This window comes from Botrytis cinerea, chromosome 11, assembly GCF_000143535.2.
Source record: "Botrytis cinerea B05.10 chromosome 11, complete sequence".
Classification (NCBI taxonomy): Eukaryota; Fungi; Ascomycota; class Leotiomycetes; order Helotiales; family Sclerotiniaceae; genus Botrytis; species Botrytis cinerea.
The window spans coordinates 396,141-415,123 of NC_037320.1; the positions used below are offsets into that span (position 1 = coordinate 396,141).

An 18,983-nucleotide genomic window follows, 5' to 3' on the forward strand; every position below is an offset into this window, starting at 1 on the left:
ACATGCCAAATATAGTTTTGATAGTGTACCTGCCATGGATTGTCAGTTACCGAACAGCAGTCGAATGACGATGAAAATCGACTTGGCTTCCGAGTCTCCAGGGTGCATGAAAAGCTTGTCAGGAATCTTCTGATAGGCCTAGACTTGGGCAGAGAATTTCTCACAGCCTCACTCACTATAGCATTTCCAATATACAAATTCCAAGAGGTGCGCGAGCTGGACATCTCTTTCCCGTACATATAACACTTGTGTGCGGACTCGAGGACTTTTGATGGAGCTTAGGTATCCAAGAAATCGCCCAAGTGAAGAACTGAGATTCTCGCATACGCTAGGATTTTCATCACATGAATATCACGTGAGACTGCCAATTAATCATTCTCAACACGGAAACTTGCTGGTATTGAAATATCTCTGCAGGGTGGATTTAATCTTTCACTCACACACCCCAATCAGAACTGGCATCTCAATTTTCACTAAGAGTTCGCGACCATTCCTGTCACCAAGGCTTTTGCCTCTGAACCAGACGTGTGTCAAGTAAGACGCTCTTATCATTTCGAGATTGTGATTAAGATTTAGAAATGCACGGGCCAGTTATCAACTGAATTTCTTGAGCTGAAGTATACATACGTCTCTTTGTGCTACGGTGAAATGATATGTGTCGACGATAGATGTCTTGATTTATATAAGATATAAGATATATTCACGCCAACTATCACGCCTTCATTATTCGACACTGTCGTCATTACATCCTGGAGCTCTAAACTTTAACTCAAAAAGCTTCTCATTGATTGACAGACGGGCATATCACTAGCTCACCTCGATATCCCCAACAAAATGTCTCTCTCGAAACTCACTGGCTTCGCATATTCACAATCTCTCATCTGCTTTCTGCTTTTTACTCTCACATTCTCCATTTTCTCTTTTTCGCAACAGTCTATTGTCCTTGGAGGGAGATTACGTCCTAGGTTTCCACTCGAGTCCATAGACTTTAGAGATGAGTTAATGAAGTTGGGGAAGGAAGTTCATCTGTGGAGTGTATTACGTATGCCTGATTAACAATATCTCTTTCTTCCATGATGCAGATTGTATAATATCGCTACAAATATTGCGGATGCAACGCGAAGATCAAAGTGATCGCAGCTAACATTGAATTTAGCTGCCGGAACCCTTCTCCCGCTTCAATTTCTTCCAATAGTGAGGAGGAAGTATTTGAAGTTGCATAGATATCTGGGGCGACTCTTGTTCTTGATGCTGCTTGTTGGCAACACATGTTAATAATACCTTACCCTTCTTTCCTACTTCTGCTAATCACATAAGAAGGTGCTTTGGGGATAGCTCATCATGCCTTCGGAGGGACTCTCGAGACAAGAATCTGGGTATATACTCTTGGGGTCATGGTATTTTTTGCATTGCTTAAATCCTGGATTGCAATTAGACAGAAAAGAATTACAGAGCATCGGGTTTGGGCTATCAGGACTTGGGGATGGACAGGCTGTGTAAGTCATGGCATTTATTCCCCTCTCTCCGCGCTTGTTTGTGTTTATGACCTGAAATTTAACCGGGTTCATATCTTTATCACTCTTATTGTCAGGAACTAAAAGTACTTCAGATTCTCACTATGCGCTTGTTCATGTACTTCCTTACCCGATTTGTTCTTTCGCCACATACCCGCGACTTTTATACCGTCACTACATGTTCTACTCTCTATGAATTATACACCACACATTCGCATCCCCTTTCGCTCATCTCACAAAACTACCCTATATGTGAAAATACATTGCTGGGGCTATCAACACACGAAATACAAATTCCAGTTCAACTCGGATACTATCCGCCAGAACGTATTGCGATGACCATCACTATGGTGTTTGGAACGTCGGGATGGCTAGCAATGGTACTGCATATGATTGGCGTCGAGTGGTGGTTGCACTGGAGTGCCAACGAGAGCAAGAAAGATACCATGAAGGTGAAGAAATTATGAAATGATGCCCAATGGAAGTTCAGTAGATTTGAAGTCTGATATGACCCTACTTTGACAAAACAACTTTCTTATAATTACCACAAATAATCGCCTGTTTGTGTCTGTCTGCTGATAAGTCCTGCCTTCAAAGGGTTGCTCAGTCAATTGTAACCTATGGCTGAAATAAAACGAGGAAGCAACGCTTTAATCGTAATGTTCTTTCTTTCCACAGTCAATAGGATATTACCATATCCAATTTTGTACATGAAAACCTCTTATCATGGATCACATCTCTTTCTCGACACCAATCTTAAGAAATCAACATAGATAAAACATTATTGCATTGTTCCAATTACAGCTACCAATTCATCCGTCAAGGACTAAAAATAGTAGCTCTACCAATCTCAAGACTATAGAATCAGACAAAGTGCTTGAATCAGAATGTAAGTCTTGATCACTTTAGCAGGGGAATATTTTCTGCTTAGCACACGACAGAGTCTGATTTGCTCACAACGTTCCCAGGCCTCATTTCACGTCCGACATTCTAGAGAAAATCCACTCTCAGGAAGGAGTCTCGAAAGCTGTGGTAGGACAGAAATCAGCTATCAAAAAGGTATGTGGACTCGCAACACTCTCAGTCAATATGCCAATACGCAGTTTCTAGAGAAAAAATAGCACGCACCTTGTTTTGGAGGATGAGCTGGATACTTCAATAAAATCCGCAAAGTTGAAAGTAGAAGAGAATGCGCAGAATGTAAGCGACCATTCCTTTATTTCGGAAAAGGACTTTCGACTGATTATTCTGGTACAGAATGAAAACACATCGATCGACTCCCAGCCACCAAAAATTGGCCTAGAATTGAATGAATCAGAATTTGGGCGTGATGGTTTTTCGAGCATAACACAGCAAGTCTCACCTGCCACAAGTCGCCACTCACCTGCAACACATTCTCGCTTTGAGGATCATGCAAACTTTATGGACTATCAGCTTAATGTCCCTCGCTTGCATAAAACGCAGTTCATTGATTTTGAATCAGAAATGGAGTGGCGTAACTCAGTGCTCGATAGTCACAATATGAGGTGGGGCGTAAATGAATTGAAAGTTGGACGAATCCCAGATGACCAGTTACAGGGTCAAGTTGGCATTACGTTTACGAAGAAATTTGAAACATTCAACCATTATGGCACTGTATTCTATTCGAACACATACGAAGAAGAAACGATGGCGGCATGTCTTACATTGATTGAATTGAGCCAACCTAATAAAGAGGAATATTTGAATGGGTCGACAGAAAATGATCGAGATTTGATCTTGTCGACGGAACAAGAGTTGGATGCATGCTTTACATTAATGGGATTAAAAAGGGAGCGCTGCTTCTTTGCATCAAATGGGATCGCAGTCCCATATCGTAGAGAGAGGAAATTGCGGGGACTTCAACGTGGATTTTGTAAGTTTATCTTTAGACGGATTTGTGGAATATAGTGACTTATAATTCCTTAGTCAACCATACATGCGAACAGCATTCTAAGTGTAGTATGCAAGCAAAGGATACCGTCATATCTAACACTCGGTAAATGACAAATGGTCGAGATGTCCGGAAAGAGGGCGAGAGAAAGAAAGGAAATATGGTTTGAGAAAGCAGTGGATCAATATACGCATGACGAACTCGTTTGGAAAACTGGAGCATGAGCTCAAGGGATTGAACGAAGATAAAACAAGCTTTTGGATGAATGGGAATTAGGAAGCTGAGCATGCGTATGACTCGCAGGATACTCAAAGTCCATTGATCATAGGCCAGACAGGAGGTGTTCTGATGACCTACATCTTTGGAAGTCCTGACTTCATTGGAAACATTGGATGTTTTTTTTATTAGAGATAACACGTGCATAACAATTATGATGTTTTTAAACGGCCCCTTGAATTTTACGGGATGTGATAATGATCGAATCTCTGAAAGAATGGATCGGCTTAACTTAAGATCCAATTGTGAATGCGGACAAGTCATAACGCCTTGGGGTTTTGCACGAGGAACACTCGACGATTGAAGAAATGAGTCTATGCTGCTACCCAAAATTCTCTGATAAACATCATATCCAACACAAAGAAATTTATGTTAATTTTGATTCGCCAGTGAAGATGTAGTAATGGTTTATTCATAATATTCCTATATTGATGTACCCTCAAGCGCCCAAATGAAGTATATGGCCGTTATTAACCAGTAGCTAAATGTAACCTAGAGACCGCGTATTCCATATTGACAAAGAAACCAAAATAGACCAGGGGGCCGTTGCTGTAACTCAAGGTGACACGCTGTCGAACGAAATCCCACTGCAAACAACTAGTAGAGTTTTCCACGCCATGTTACTCAACTATAGATCGGTGGCCTTTGACATCACCAAGATTGAGGACGGGTTTGAAAAGTCAGTTGAGAGTCTAGCTCGTGGAGGGTTGTGAGAAACACTTCGCCCTGCGCTCTTGTTCACCTGTTTTCCCTCAGTTGACCTGTTCGTCTCGATAGCTGTTACCATCTTTATCGTCTTCATCAACGTCATCATCAGGAAAGACAAATTCGGGATTGCAACTATCTTCTGCCATTAACAGCGTCTTTGCTAAAAACTTGTATTCTTCGAGAAGCAACGGTCATGAGGAATCTGTGAGGTTGGGCGCTGGAGTTTGGAGATTCGTTGGTGGTGGTATTCTTGGGAATGGTTATTCTTTGATTGGGTGATGTGGTAGGGCTCATTGTAGTTTTTATTTTGACTCTTGTCATTGTAGTGTTGGTTTCTCCTGGGAACTTTGATATTGTTTGCTTGGGGACCTAGATGGATGAGTTCCTTGCAGGATGGAGTTGGGTTGTAGAGCTTACTTTGGTATTCAGGGGTCGCTTAGAGAACCAATTAAAATCGGACTTATCTTAAAATTTTGTCTAGTTGGTTGCTAGCGAGTTGTTTCTAATAAACTTTCTTGTTCAAAAAGTAGCATATAAGCGGGGTATGATTTCGTTGATATGGTAGAAAGCATTCTTTCACGGGGAATAATAGTATATCAACGTCTGGAACTGTTTTTCACGCACCGATCATGTTAAAGATGTTGCTTTGGAACTATTCAATACACCCAGTAGTCGTTGGAAAGGATAGTGTAGCTAAAATCAGAATCATAAGTGAATTGATGGCATAATTCTTTTCACGAACCGAAACTACTCGCAATGCTCTAAGCTAAACGCCATGCCAACCCCCGAAACAACTTGACAACATGACATTGAGCTCTACCCAAATTATTAAACATTTAAGAACAATCTCAGAGTATTTGTAGTAAAATTCACTGCGCGCATGGAAATAGCTAAGTTGCATTGAATCATCCCCTACGAGAACTATGAATCCGCTATCACACACCATATCAGCTTAACATCGATGATTACAAGCAAGGCTTTACCATATTTCTTTTAGGCTGGAAGTTACATTGATGATATAATTGAAAGCTATGTTGTAAATCGACCCGGATCTATAAAACTTAGGTTTATAATCATAATTTACACATTTTTTGACCTCCATATGGAGATACGAGAGCAGAAGACGGAGCCTCAGCAGCACGGAATTCAGTAATGATGGCTTTGCATAGAGCAATGGCATTATTAGACTAACAAAAAGAGCTCTACGAGTGAATTCTTGAATAGTAATACCTTCAGCCACACCTCAGCAGTAATGTTGTCCATCCCGTTCAACTTTGCAATCACGTAAAATAATTGGTTAGCTTTGATCCCTTCAATGATTATCCGTGGCGTGTAAATAAAGCTACAAAATTTTGATGTGAACAATGGCTACTTACAATTGCTGGTCAATTTAAAGCACTTTTCATGATCGCTCAGATGCTTGATATCCTCGGGGTCGCAATTAATAGACGGGAACTTGATGCTGAGCTTATGAAGGTCAGATTTCAGCTCGAAGTCTCTGAAAATAATAGTGTAGAAATTGTTTTGATACGCTTATTGCTGTTTTTGATGTAAATATTCTTAGACATGGGTTTTTCACTCCGGCCTGGGAAGTCATCTTCTTTTTAAGTCCAGGATAAGAGATGCTGCTACTACCTGTGGCTTTTGTCTGCCTTTTTCCTTTATTCTTAGACATGATATTTATGAGTTGATGCTGTTCAGCGATTGACTTATTACTTATATTTCTGTAGATTTGCTGTGTTATTCAACTATTTTGTGGAGTAAGATGGAAAGGAGCTAACAGAAAATAGCTATGTCATTCAGGGGAGCCAAAGAACAACCCAACCGTAGTAATATAAGAAATGTCTCTTATTGGGTGCTAGAAAGAATGAAAAAAATTCTTTTGTTAAGATCAAAACAATCCAGAGAGCTTTTGGGATTCTCACTCCCTAAAATTCAAAAAGCAAAAATCAAAAAGTACCATTGTAGTAGAATGGTTAAGCAGGAGTCTTTCATTGTATTATCACAGAGCTTCTCACCATGAATAACTCTAATCTCTATTTCAAAATCCATCAAAGTCATGAAAATTGACAATTTGAATTTGACTACGAAGAAACATCTAATCTTAATCACCCATTCTGGTCACCTTGGCAAATGATAAATTGGATGGATAGCCCAGGCTGACACATAGTTGACCCATCTTCAAATATAATGCATTTTGTTAAGCAGCTTGCAAAAGCGCAGACCAAAGTCGTAGTGGTTTAGGTTTATTGTGCCAGTTTTGGCTCCGACGGAGTGAGATTGGCAGAAAACCCCATCTAGCAGACACGGTAGCCACTGAGAACGGTCATCTCCATGTCGATGACTTGACCCACCAAGGCTTCTCCAAGACCTTACACCCAGAACCGTTCTAAGCATCGCCCCATAATAGATCAATAAAGTTGATTTTCTTCACACTAGTGGCAGCAGGCGCTGCATTAGTCCCCGCGGTCAAAACAGTGTTTTCCTTTGTTTCAGACCTAGATTTCTCCTCTTTATATTCCTCATCACTCTTACGTAGTGCCTCCCGAATTCCTCGCTGATATTGCGTATTTGCGTGAGCAAAAAATGCGGCATCTTCTGCGTTCTCGTATGGATCAAGAATCCCTCTATACCGCCTCCGAGCTGGCTTGTATCGTTTCTGGAGAGGCTGAGCTGGAGCGTAGCTTTTCACAGGAGCTGTTTCCTGGGGCTCAATTCCAGAAGACGGGCGATAAATCGTAGTTTCGCCGGTGTGAGTCCCATCTGTGTAATAGTCGTCGCACATATATGTGTCTTCACTCTCGATGACATAGCTCCAGTTCTCATCAGACATAATCACATCGTCTTCAGACGAAGTTGTATCCTGTTCATCAAGAATATCTCGAGAACCTGACCCGTTTTTGTGCATTTTTTCTGAAGGTAAATATTTTTGATTGGAAATGCTTCTTGAATCGTGTTTTGGCAACTCCATTGAAGTGAAATAAGGAGCTTTGTAATGGATTGATGGTGAGTCGAAGCTGACTTATTGGGTATTGAAAGGTTCAGATCGAAGAGAAAGGAGGAATATTTGCGATATCTTTGTGAATGGGAAGCTTATTCTTTTCGCATAAGATGAAAAGAATCTTCCTGTGCTTTTGTAGCTGGAGAAGACCTAGATGGTATCAAGAACTTTGATGAAGACCGTACAAATAGAATTTTTCTATTTCTGTTTTAAGTCTATTATTTTTGGAAACCCGCTTTGCCTTTTGTTGAGGTTTGAGTGAATATGGTAAATGAATTTTGTAACTCGAAAGTGACAACGCGCTCTCCATCTGTCGCGTCGAAGCCATCTCACTTTATCATACGATAGACGTGAATTATTGCTTATATTCAATGACGATGACTTCGAAGATGCTCTAGAGACGTTTTCAGGTACACACATTTCTTTCGACATATTCACAACTTTTAGAAGTAGAATATTTATGAGTAGAGACAATCTATAATAGAGGCATTTCTACGCTGCTGATATCACCATTTCCTCAGACAGCTCTAATCGGTGTCATAAAACCTTGCGAGTAATATCTTAGAAGATAAGGTGAGTTGTAGTACTACAAGTTCAGAGGCTCGAACGCATAAGATTCACATTTTCTGAGTAAAAAATTTGATTGAATTTTTAGTGTGGAATATCCACTGCATATGACTGGAGTTCTATAGGTGTACAGAAACGACCATCATTCTACTACGTCAGACCAACAACATTGGGTCTCACTTTACTGATCCCTTGAAGAAAAACACAAAAACCGATCTTCATACTGAAATTCTGTCAATATCATAGAATATAGTAAGATCCCTAGAATTCCGCCCCACCCTACAGCACAATCCCATAAACAAAATCTACATACAAAAGAAACCCAAGCACACCAAAACTTTTATCTCTCACCAGCCTCAACAACCCAAAATGAAATCAGTGTCTTCTTTGATACAACATGCACGCATGCGTTCACAGATCAAAGTTTCGCCATCAAATGAAGTGAACATAATGCTCGGTAATATTGCGATTTCTCTGTTATTCAGTATGGCTGTGGCTGTGCTGTGGCTCCGAGGGGGATATGTCAATTCTCCCCACAAATATTTCTAGATGCTAATTCTCAAGTAAAGAAGATCTATCGTGACAGACTTGTATTGTACCAATTTCTTCACAGTCTTTGATTACTTTGACGACTTCTTAGAGAAGAATCTTTGCTCCATGTCACTGAAAGCCTTGGAAGAGTTTCCGAAATTTCCTGAATCAATTTCTTTGGATTTCTTCTCAGTAGTCTTGTTGCTTGATATTCTAGATGATTTATTCTCAGAAGCTTTCTCCTTATGCTCGGTTTCTGCGAGGGAGAGCATTCTCCGGAATCGCTTATTTATGTCATATGACCCAGAGGACTGTAAGTTATTGTCCATACCAGTACTTTGATAAACGGCGTTGGGTAGTAGAGGTCCTAATAGTGCTTCTCCCGCCGATAGTCTGCCAAACAGATGGTCCCTTGGTGGCGATCGGCTTCGGTATGCACGCCCAAGATCTCTTGGGGGTGACCGGGAACGTGAGTTTCTTCTGTAATTTCTGCGGCTTGGTGTTGAGTTGTGCAGTTCACTATCCAATCTATCGTCAAAGTTGTATTGAGTTCTAAAGGATTTGCTTGTTTGAGGGGTTACTTCTGGTCGAAGAAATCGGCGTTGCCGTGGAGCTCTCGGTGGAGATAGCATGCGTGTATTCGGTGGAGTTGAGGGTGCGCCATTTTGCGACATACTGTTGTTTGGGGCGGTCTTGGGAGAAGACATAGGACTTGGAGTTGAGAGACTTTGTGATTCCATGATTGCTAAATTTGTCTCCAGAAAGTCCCAATACTTTATTACTAATGTGGAGAAGTTCTCAACCTAGAAGCTCGATGTTGTTCAATTGATGAGAGTTTATCGGCGGAGAGATTTACTGATGAAAGTCTTGTGATGAAAATGCATGGGAGAAGAGGAGCTTCTCGTCGTTTAATATCTATCTAACATCTACCAATACGGTCACGGTTATGTGCGCGAGTTTATGAACGAGATCGATGAGAATCAGAACACCGTATTGGGGACTCTGTTATCTCATATCTTGTTGATACTCTACTATTTATATATGTTACGGTTGTTGTCATAAGTAAATTATGTGCTTTGGGAACAGATGGGCAGATAACACAATACGGCTCAAGTCTTGTGGCGAAGAGCAATCTCTGTGACCTCCCTTATTTTTATAACTTATACTTCACTTCTTCATGACGGAATTTCAGGAATTCTTTTGGAAAAAATCTTTAATGATGGTACAAATAGCTGGAAGCAGAAAGTTGACTAACAAGCATCTCCTTGAAATTTTCAATCCTCAGTAATCAGATAACTGGCATTCAAGAGCGTCAAATGTCAATGATGAAAGAAAGTTACACATTTTACAATCCAAACCACAATTCTTGCGGGTTGTTGTCTTACTGGCAAATCTGATCAGAGTCCCCAATTCGAGACTTTTTTTTGCCAAAAATTAAGCTGATCCTTATAATTTTTTTACTGACTTTGTAGAAGTTGTTGCCAATTTTTGAATGCACTGTTTTCATTATTTAGGAACAGCGGGACTTCACTATAGTGTCTTTCTGACTTTCTAATCACAGCCTCAATTTCCGAGAATGTAGAAATAAGCGAGATTATTACTCGCATAGGTAGTTCAACGCATTTCCTTCATTACTACTATTCATTTGACATACGAATGTTATTTTAAGCAAAATTATATATACACAAGATCTCTTAAATACCCGCCTTAAAAATAGTAATTCGCCTAATATTCTGATTCCCAACGAATTTCATTATACAGTGCATTTCAACTTTGTGAAGATTACAGAATTGGCACGATATAGGTCAGATATCAATAAGAGCAGGAATTTGATAATAAATTTCCTTTAGCTCACTATTAATTACATACAAATCATCTGAATGCAACATCAAATTGAGTTAAATGCCACCATTGTCACATGAACCAGGCACTTCACATAAATGACGTATGAACCATAGTAATGTTGATCTGTATTGCAAAGTGCTATAGTTTAGATATCAACTCTGATCTTAGATTTTGGGAACTAGAAGGGAAAAAGACTATCAATAAGTGCTGTATAAAATTCGATACCCACAGATCGTTTGATCTTCCATATGTACCCATCATTGGAATTTTTCTGCAATCGTCACCATGACTAGAAATTCTTTTCCCATTTCGTGCGACATACTTCCAGTATTTGAGTGTGAGCTTTGTCTCCTTACTAGTCTTCGCAACTAATCTTGCAACCAATTTTGCAAAATTGGCCAACAATTGTGGCCGCATTTTATGGAGAAGGGGAAAAGGTCGGTTGGACTTCAGACTCGGGAGGACGCAGCGGCTGGGATCCAGAACCAGATTTACCAAATTCTTCTTCTGAGATTGCATTCCTAAGGCCGTTGGTCTTTCTCATTTCGGTGTCTAAAAGATGGGTCTCTCATCAGTCTTTTTATTTCTCGCGCATTCGGATTTTTCAAGCTTCTTACTTACTCTGTTAAGAGAACGATTGCGACGAGAAGTGGCACGTATAGCCCAAAATCGTGCATTTGGATTCTCTGGTCCATAGATTAGGGCACTTCTGTCTGCATCAATCGTGTTAGACTATACAATATTAAAGAAATCCTCTTTACTCTGAGTATAGCTTACAATGGGCAATATCCTTTTCTAGCTGATCTTTTGCTAGCTTTTCCTTGTCCACAGCGCCAGACTGAGTAGTCTGTGGCGATTTTTGGTCTGCATTAGACGCGTTTGAGCAGCTGTCTGTGTCGGTTTTTACAGCCTGGGAAGCTTTCTGTTCCTCCTTAATATTGAAATCATTGGTGTCTGACATTTTAGATATCTTTGTGACTGAAAGTTTCAGAAGCACTGTAGTTGCTAAGTGGGTTTCGATGGAGAATAAAGTGAAGTAATGAAGATTAACTTTATGAATTGTTTGCGCTGTAACAGTTCTTGTGTAATATCTTGTAAGCTGAAAACCAATCTCATTTATAGCAAATTATCTTTCACTACGGCTACAATTGATACTACAAGATTTCGAGAATCATGAGGGGACCGAATAGGCATTGAAAAGTTCTCCAATCTTCTATTTTCTCTTCTATTTTATGATACCGTACCCAAAATTTAAACGAATGAGAGGCCCAACACTAGACTACTTGTAACCATATGGTGCTTAGTGGTTTAACGCAGTGGCGGGTATGCTACTAAAGCACTGAATGTCTCCATGGGAATTACCATCAAATTTTGGCAATGGGAAATGATCCGATTATTTCCCTGCCATCTGAATATGTTGTGGAAAGGACTCTAAGCCCACTATTTCCGAGTAGCTACCTATCAATGTCTGTCCCTGGAATTATGTGATACAGCCGACTCGGTCTCTGCGACAACTAAAATTTTCAATGTTTCAAAAGACGACTAAGTCAAAGTCTCTGGATACTTTATAAAATGGAAGTTGTCAATGCCAAAAAATAAAGTAATGGTTAATTTGGATCTTTGACAATATTAATTCTTGTGCGAACGCAGTGAATGACTTCAATTCAATGGCTACTGTAGTTAAGCCCTAAGCGAATGCGAAAGAGACTAACTCTTTCTAGTAGACCTTGTATGTAGACCTTATATAAGTTCTACTATCCCCTGTACATATATAGCTCTTTAGATAGAATACAATTAGACAATTAGAACCTACGCAATTCGTGGGTGCTACGTCTTCTGTATCTTTCTCATACAAACAATTCTGCTATAAAAGGAAGTCCTAGATAATATGAATCTGTTTGAGATAATCTAAAGTCAGTTTAATAGTCAGTGAGGTGTAAGTTGACCAGCTGCCAGATGGTACGGCTGGTTAATTCGGCGGTGGCTTTAATGGATCTTCACTTGGCAGAGAACAGAACTACATATCATTTAAAACGACCTTATTTGAATGGAATGATTGAGAGGAATTTATATATTTCGGCTGATGGAGGGTTGTTTCTTTATGAGACGTCAAAATTGCAACTTACTCTTTGCAGACAGTAGACAGTAGGCCGAGTGCTCATGAAGTACCACTGTCACTTCCCATCTGTTAGTTTGATCGATAATTATGTGAGAGTCTTCAGATCCATAGTGAGACCTCATTTTACCTCCCTGCATTAATTTCATTTTCACATTTGTATCATCACCATCAATCAAATTATTTTCTGGATATTCTGTTGCTATTCTTCTGTTTTATCATATGCCAATGAAATTAGACCCAACTCCAAACTAGGGAATCAAATCTATCATTAATTATTTGATGAGCACCAGTGCTTCTATCAAAATGTCTGCTGATTGTCAATACTCAAGGAAGGTGGAGAAGCGGAGTGAAATTGAAAGTAACTTAGCGCCGGGATCTTCTTATCTCATGTCGTAAATCTCAGTTCTCAAACTTCTTCATTAACCCTTTTACTCTCTCGCTGACTTTTCGGTTGACTTTGGGTGTAACTTTTTTCTCGAGAGGGGTAGCTTCTGTGTTTGCCTCAGCTATTGCGAGGATTCTCTCACGGGCTGTTGGTCTTCTTTGAATTTTTAGCGGTGAACTTTCAATCAATTCAAATACCAACGTACCGTCATTGTATTCTTCAAACGGATAAAAAATGTGAATCTTTCCGACTTGTTTCTTGCCCAATGTCTGAGCGTGGTCCGCGCATAATCTTCCAAATGGTCTCCCATTGTCGGTTCCCATCAACATCTTGAACTCAACACTCATCGATGGATCAACCGTGAATCTATGTTTCTGGCCTGCTGCAAGCTCAGGAACTTGCTGGGATGTGAGCACATCGCGGATTGTCCAGAGAGTTCCAAGGTTGACAATGGGACCGCAGACGATGTACTTGAGTTTTGCAAGTTGCGATTCATTCGTATTGCCGCTTGCCAACTGCGCAGCGCATGCATCGCGCCATGCTTGATAAAGGAGTTCGCTGTTATACAAACGCTGTGTATTGACGCCGGGCATATCAATATCAGACTCTGCTACTGAGAGCGTCATGAAGGCAGTTCCAGTTTTCGGAGAAATGAACATCTGTACAACACTATCATAATCTAACAAATCATTTATATCGTCTGCAGCATCAACACTCGCTCTGGAAAAGATCGTGTAAAAAGACCAATGGGCTCCGTCGCTTTCAATCCGCAACTGTGGATCTGAGAAAACTCGGTTGAATCCGTTGAGATCTGGAAGCGCTCGATTGTGAAACTTGTGAACATTTATGTAGCGGATATTCCAATCTGGATACGCAACGTCTCTGACTGGTCGAGTGTCGATTGCTGTTTGAATACCGTTTAGAATTATGGTACCGCGCTCGAGGTATCTTTCTGGGGAGAGAATTGAAATGTATCCAGGTTGGTTGTTTGTCGCTGCGAGGCGATCTGGTCGGTTAATTCTATCCATTCTTTAAGAATGGGAGCAAAAGACTTACTAGTTACAACAGTTTTACTTTAATTGATTGGCTTGGGATAGCGCAGGATCTAGTTAGAGTAAAGAATTGTTTGATGGTTTACTAATGCAAATGCAAGAGGATGAGGAATAAGAGAATTTACAAAAGCTTTGTGGATAGCTGCTTATAGCCGAATGTCTTCCTTGTTTTACCTTTGTTTGCCCACTACTCTGTGGTTATAAGGGATTCAGTCATTGTACTAATGATCTTTTTTAGAAATAACAAAGAAACTTTGGAACAAAATTGTTGGTACTCAAACGGTGGTGATTATGACGTATTTATAATGGGTATGGTTTAATGAATTGCATTTATCTAATATTCTAGGGTGGGAGTTACAAAAACTATATGCAACACGGGCATGCGTAATATATATTTAATTTTCAAGCATGGGAGTCTCGCAGAAAAGAAGAATCTTCATCACTAGTGCGTACATATACATACAAAATCTTGCAGTTTTGTATCAATTTAATGATGTAGAAAGTCAAGAGGTTAATCCAAATAAGGATACGAGCCTTAGTTGGCTGGCCATGGGGGGACTACCAAAAGGGTTTTATACTCACAAACTATCAACTAATATAAGAAAAACAAATTCGTCGACGCTAGCTTCATGACTATCATGTGATGAGTTATTGTTTGGCGACAAAACTTCTCTGAACAGCCTACTTTATTCTCGTAACAGCTATTTCATACAAAGGAAACTATGCCGTCCAGTTCGTAGTTCATTTTCTTGTGTGCTTTCACCCCACTAGTGCCAAGCCTCTTAGTCGCTATGGGATGATATACCTCAGATTTCATCAGCGCCAATCTCATTATGAAGCCAAATTAGTTAGTCCTTGCTGAAAATATCAATTGATTCATTGCCCGGAAGAACAAAAGATTTTGATATCTTGTCTTCTCGGAGGCGTGGCCGGCGTGATACGCCTGATTTGAAGGCTCCAAAAATATTGATTTCACCTGTGTGGTTGATTACGATAGCTATTTTATTTCATCTGATGGTTTGTTCTCAAAATGGTGACTGTTGATGACCGTCTTCGTATTTTATTTTGTAAAGGTTCGCACCAGTATTTGGAGAGAAAAATTGATGATATCGTAATGAGGTGAATAGGTGAATAGTTGGAAAATTTCTTTCACGCTACTACAACCAAATGTGCATGTTAAGCTTCATGGATAATATGTCAATTCTTGTGGTTGATTTGTGTTGCAATTTATGACGTTACTTGCCGCTTGCCATGTGGGATAAAAAGGAAATTATGTCAACATGAGGCCGAGTGGAATTTTTCTATCATTGTCGTGAATGTGTGACAATTTTACGCGTAGCACTCCAGACCTCAACCAAAATTCACATGGGGCATCAGAAACTAGGCTTTCCGTGCTAGTGAAGGTAGGGAATCAAGACGATAAAAGGAATGAAACAAAATTGAAGGGACGATCTGGGCCGTGATTAATCTCATAGATCAGCTCTTATAGAGCTGCAAAAATGATTGCAAGGCTTTCTTCACTTTCGTCATCCATTGATATGTCATCAGACATGATCTATTTGCTAGTCGCTACAAGTCAATATTGTCTCCGATAATCTAGCTTGCTTCGTTCCTTGTCTGGAATAATGAACGATAAGACCCTCAAAGGCTTGTTTGAAATTATGAAAACTTTAGATTAATATCATTGGTAGGTTAATTAAAAACTCAATGCATACATCATTGATCATATGCCACAAATCAATCTATACTTCGTTCGGACGTTTGAGCTGAAAGTTAACAATACACATTATAAGAAATCATATTACTTGAGCTCAAGCCAAGTTTTTCACACATGGAGTCATCATAAACCCGGAAATATGTATTTTATTATCTGAATTATCATTTAAAAGAAGTCAAAACTTGATTTCACAAGACCATCAAAATACCAACTCAATCTCTCTCATATGTAATCAAGCTATTATTTCCTTTCAAGAAATTTGGAGGAGACTATAGCCCGGATATTCCGGGTCTGAAAGCTTAGTTCACTGAAGCGTAAACAATTCTGCTTGTTGGGACAAGCCCAAACCCACAAATTGACGCACTCCCCTTTGAGACCCGTTATCTTCCCTGGTAATAGATTTTTTCAGGCCAAAACAACCTTATCGGACTCTATGCCGGTGCTAGCAGAGAACATAACACATGTACCTGCATTCTAGATTTTATCCCTTAATTTTGAGATTGAAAATGGTTGGCTTCAGTGGGAGACGTTTCATCGTCACTCTTGTAACATGTATCCCATTCCTCATTATCACCCCCGTCAATCCAGATTCTGGTCTCTAGCTGTATCATCCGATCGTAGAGTTGATTCTTGGTATTTTCCTGGTGGATTCTCATGTTACTAGGTGTTAATTTCAAAACGCTGTCTTGGAATTTAACCCGGCGTTGAACATCATGAGGGGCTTCAGCTTGTCCTGCAATGTTGGCCTCCTTCCACATCTTCGATTCCATTGCGACCATACGATGATAACATTCTTCTGTTTTAGACTTGTGCGTAGCCTCAGCGCTCTTACAAGGCGAGGTCTTGAGAGCGTCGTCGAATCTAATACGGTTCTGTGAACCTTGAGGTTCCCCATCCGATAACTCTGTCTCAACATTCGCACCTTGGCCAATTCTTTTTTCGATGGCTACCATGCGATGGTAGTATTCTTCATTTGCATGATGATTCTGATCAGTATCCCTCGTCTCTGGTTTGAATCGAATATGGTGTTGGGTTTCACAACGCTCTTGATCATGATTTGACATCTCCGACTCATTTTCTGACAACATATTCGATTTGATCCACATCTTCTTTTCGGCAAATACCATACGAAGGTAATAATCGTCATTGATAGGATTGCGGATATTATTTGGTCCATTGCAGGGAGACTTGGTGATGCTGGCATCAAAATGGACTCGACGTGAAGCGCAGAGCTGGGGGGAAATAGACATTTTGATGAAGGCTTCGTATGTTTGGAGGATATTATTGAAATCAAAGATTAGTCCTTGCAATGGATATGAGATAGCGTCTCTGACTGTCGATGTTCAAACTGATGGAGGAAGAATGTAGATTTTGAGTGGTAGGTTGAATGAGCTTATGTACAAATTATATGCGCTGCATTTGAGTTTCCATGGAAGTAAATACGGCAAATAGAGTACATTTCAATACTGCGTAGACGTATTGCATTGATAAGAACCGTAATGTTAAATGGTTACTTTGAAAATTAGCAGTCTTGAATGATACTGATGTGTGATCGAACAGTATTGAGATGAAGGTAGCCTGATACGGCAATGTACGACAAAAAAATTCAAATGTATAAATTCAAAACCGTACTATAAGCCTAGAGCTCTGGAGTATTCAACGACGCTTACTTGTTAGCCAAAACCCACACCAGCCAGATACCCGGATACGCAGGTTGAAAAAATAAAAAATGTAAGAAAACAAATACGCTTGTCATAGGTATGCCCAAGACACCATTTCATGCACTTGTGGCTAAATTAAAGAAATAATCGCATATAATGATAAAGTTGACTAAATTGTAGATTCAGTGGCTACCGAGAAACATTGGTAGCTGGCCCCTCAATTTCGATTTTCACATGTAACAAGACCGGGGATTAAAAATTGTACATCTAGAAAAGTACGATGTATCTCAATGATGATGATAAGATTTATATATCTATCCTAAAGTTAGATTACTCAGGTATTCCGACGATCATGGAATAAATGAATAGAAATCCCATCATACTCTCAAATAGTCCCTCCCCAGTTCCAAAAGATCTAGTTCCTTCGCTAAATCTGCTAATCGAAACAACTCTAAGACTCCCTCATAAAGATTTATAGGAGAACCTTTGACCCATTATTCCCGACTCGGTCACCAGATGACACATGATTTGATACATAAACTAAACAGTTTTCCTTCACACTTCCTCTGTACCACTAGCCAGGATGTCTGCTCTCCCGAGGGAGACATCTTCCAACCCTTGGTTTTTCCGTCTGACTGAGCAGATTCTCACTCATCAGGAGTGAGCGATCCAAAACACAAGGCTTTCTTTGCAACTGCAATTCCCTTGGCCACCTTGTCTTCGCTATCTCTCTTGACTGGAGAAATTGGACGTTTAAGGCCTTTATCTTTATTCTCAGATCTCTCTTGAATTGTCGCCTCGTGCCATTCGATATGGATCGAATCGGGGTCATCTTCGGAAGGCCCATCATATGTCTCATTGTTTCTTTTATTGCTCGCCTCCCATTTCAGCTTGTTCCATTGATTAGGATACTTTCGTTGGTATTGTTGAAAAGCACATTCAACCAGTTCGTGGCGTTCAATTTTTTCCATCTTTTGATCATCGTCAAGATTTCTGAAGAACCTGCTTCGACGCTGTGTATGAGGAGTCTTCTCGGTGGAAGAAGTGCTTTTCGAAGTGTTGAAAAGATCTCTGAGTAGATTTTTAGATGTCATTTTGGATGAAAAAGATGTCGTGGAAATATTAGATAGACAAGAAATTCAATTCTTGAAAATGTCTTTTCAGAGATGGATTCGGTTTGGTTCAAGTATTGAAGTCTCTAAGTCTCGATACTCGTGTGCAATTTTGATGAGTTTTTAGGATTGTAGACTGCAGAAAGATTCTCTTTTATGTCCCTGCTACTTCCCATCTTAAACATGAAACTCATGGTTATTAAAGTACTGGCCGTACTGTCAAAGATGCAGCCATAGTTTGTTGATAACTTTATCGACTATAGAAAGATGTCCCTATCGCGAGTGACTAGCAGCCGTACGCCATTATAGCTGGACGAATGTAGAGTCAAAATCTTGATTCTAGCGTTAAGCGTAGCATATCTATGTAAACTTTGAACACTAGACTGTCTGAATAAAGTTTCATAGAGGTAATTGTGTACAAGAGAGCTCTTTTTGGATCATAGTTCACAGTCTGTTACATTCAAAGTGAGAGAGAGGTTCATACCGGATTTCTTAGAGATTGTTTGATAATTAAAACTACACATTAGTAGCAGTATTTGTAAAAATTTGCAGCTTCTGCTCAGGTAGCTAGCACAGTATAGAG

General features: G+C 39.9%; 8 protein-coding genes across 12 annotated transcripts; 2 read left to right on the forward strand and 6 right to left on the reverse strand.

Annotated features, from left to right (window-relative positions):
• The first annotated feature begins 635 nt into the window (after positions 1–635).
• On the forward strand, positions 636–2,108 carry BCIN_11g01100 (hypothetical protein). Of its 4 annotated transcripts, XM_024695819.1 has the most exons (4): positions 636–1,042; positions 1,157–1,270; positions 1,321–1,496; positions 1,610–2,108. In XM_024695819.1, exons 1-4 carry the CDS (start codon positions 835–837, stop codon positions 1,979–1,981), a joined length of 870 nt encoding a protein of 289 aa, XP_024551616.1. In that variant the 5' UTR covers positions 636–834; the 3' UTR covers positions 1,982–2,108. The 4 variants fall into 4 exon arrangements, with proteins under 4 accessions (XP_024551616.1, XP_024551614.1, XP_024551613.1 ...); XM_024695820.1 differs by having other exon boundaries at positions 636–1,270; XM_024695821.1 differs by having other exon boundaries at positions 1,157–1,496.
• An 83-nt stretch (positions 2,109–2,191) lies between these two features.
• BCIN_11g01110 (hypothetical protein) lies at positions 2,192–3,944 on the forward strand. 2 transcript variants are annotated; one of them, XM_024695823.1, is made up of 5 exons: positions 2,192–2,403; positions 2,483–2,573; positions 2,625–2,714; positions 2,772–3,408; positions 3,462–3,944. In XM_024695823.1, coding segments are annotated over exons 1-5 (894 nt in total). In that variant the 5' UTR covers positions 2,192–2,401; the 3' UTR covers positions 3,536–3,944. The 2 variants fall into 2 exon arrangements, with proteins under 2 accessions (XP_024551618.1, XP_024551617.1); XM_024695824.1 differs by having other exon boundaries at positions 2,483–2,714.
• Positions 3,945–6,528: 2,584 nt separating this feature from the next.
• BCIN_11g01120 (hypothetical protein) lies at positions 6,529–7,551 on the reverse strand. The gene has a single exon (XM_001556522.2). It carries the CDS (start codon positions 7,379–7,381, stop codon positions 6,800–6,802), a length of 582 nt encoding a protein of 193 aa, XP_001556572.2. The 5' UTR covers positions 7,382–7,551; the 3' UTR covers positions 6,529–6,799.
• Positions 7,552–8,598: 1,047 nt separating this feature from the next.
• Positions 8,599–9,249, reverse strand: BCIN_11g01130 (hypothetical protein; the record flags this gene model as incomplete). Its single annotated transcript, XM_001556523.1, has 1 exon — positions 8,599–9,249. One exon carries the CDS (start codon positions 9,247–9,249, stop codon positions 8,599–8,601), a length of 651 nt encoding a protein of 216 aa, XP_001556573.1.
• A 1,523-nt stretch (positions 9,250–10,772) lies between these two features.
• On the reverse strand, positions 10,773–11,315 carry BCIN_11g01140 (hypothetical protein; the record flags this gene model as incomplete). The annotated part of the gene is made up of 3 exons (XM_001556524.2): positions 10,773–10,906; positions 10,972–11,067; positions 11,132–11,315. 3 exons carry the CDS (start codon positions 11,313–11,315, stop codon positions 10,773–10,775), a joined length of 414 nt encoding a protein of 137 aa, XP_001556574.2.
• A 1,557-nt stretch (positions 11,316–12,872) lies between these two features.
• Positions 12,873–13,886, reverse strand: BCIN_11g01150 (hypothetical protein; the record flags this gene model as incomplete). Its single annotated transcript, XM_024698306.1, has 1 exon — positions 12,873–13,886. One exon carries the CDS (start codon positions 13,884–13,886, stop codon positions 12,873–12,875), a length of 1,014 nt encoding a protein of 337 aa, XP_024551619.1.
• Positions 13,887–16,017: 2,131 nt separating this feature from the next.
• Positions 16,018–16,975, reverse strand: BCIN_11g01160 (hypothetical protein). Its single transcript, XM_001556526.2, has one exon. The coding sequence runs from the start codon at positions 16,875–16,877 to the stop codon at positions 16,116–16,118; it is 762 nt and encodes a 253-aa protein (XP_001556576.1). The 5' UTR covers positions 16,878–16,975; the 3' UTR covers positions 16,018–16,115.
• A 960-nt stretch (positions 16,976–17,935) lies between these two features.
• Positions 17,936–18,382, reverse strand: BCIN_11g01170 (hypothetical protein; the record flags this gene model as incomplete). Its single annotated transcript, XM_024698307.1, has 1 exon — positions 17,936–18,382. One exon carries the CDS (start codon positions 18,380–18,382, stop codon positions 17,936–17,938), a length of 447 nt encoding a protein of 148 aa, XP_024551620.1.
• Between the last annotated feature and the right edge of the window lie 601 nt (positions 18,383–18,983).

Coding starts and splice junctions, on each gene's coding strand:
- BCIN_11g01120 (XM_001556522.2), bottom strand. CDS start 7,381: ATGGAGTTGCCAAAACACGATTCAAGAAGCATTTCCAATCAAAAATAT.
- BCIN_11g01100 (XM_024695819.1), top strand. CDS start 835: ATGTCTCTCTCGAAACTCACTGGCTTCGCATATTCACAATCTCTCATC. Junction 1,271..1,320: donor GCTGCTTGTTGGCAACACAT/GTTAATAATACC, acceptor TCACATAAGAAG/GTGCTTTGGGGATAGCTCAT. Junction 1,497..1,609: donor CTTGGGGATGGACAGGCTGT/GTAAGTCATGGC, acceptor AAAGTACTTCAG/ATTCTCACTATGCGCTTGTT.
- BCIN_11g01160 (XM_001556526.2), bottom strand. CDS start 16,877: ATGTCTATTTCCCCCCAGCTCTGCGCTTCACGTCGAGTCCATTTTGAT.
- BCIN_11g01110 (XM_024695823.1), top strand. Junction 2,715..2,771: donor TAGAAGAGAATGCGCAGAAT/GTAAGCGACCAT, acceptor ATTCTGGTACAG/AATGAAAACACATCGATCGA. Junction 3,409..3,461: donor GGGACTTCAACGTGGATTTT/GTAAGTTTATCT, acceptor ATAATTCCTTAG/TCAACCATACATGCGAACAG.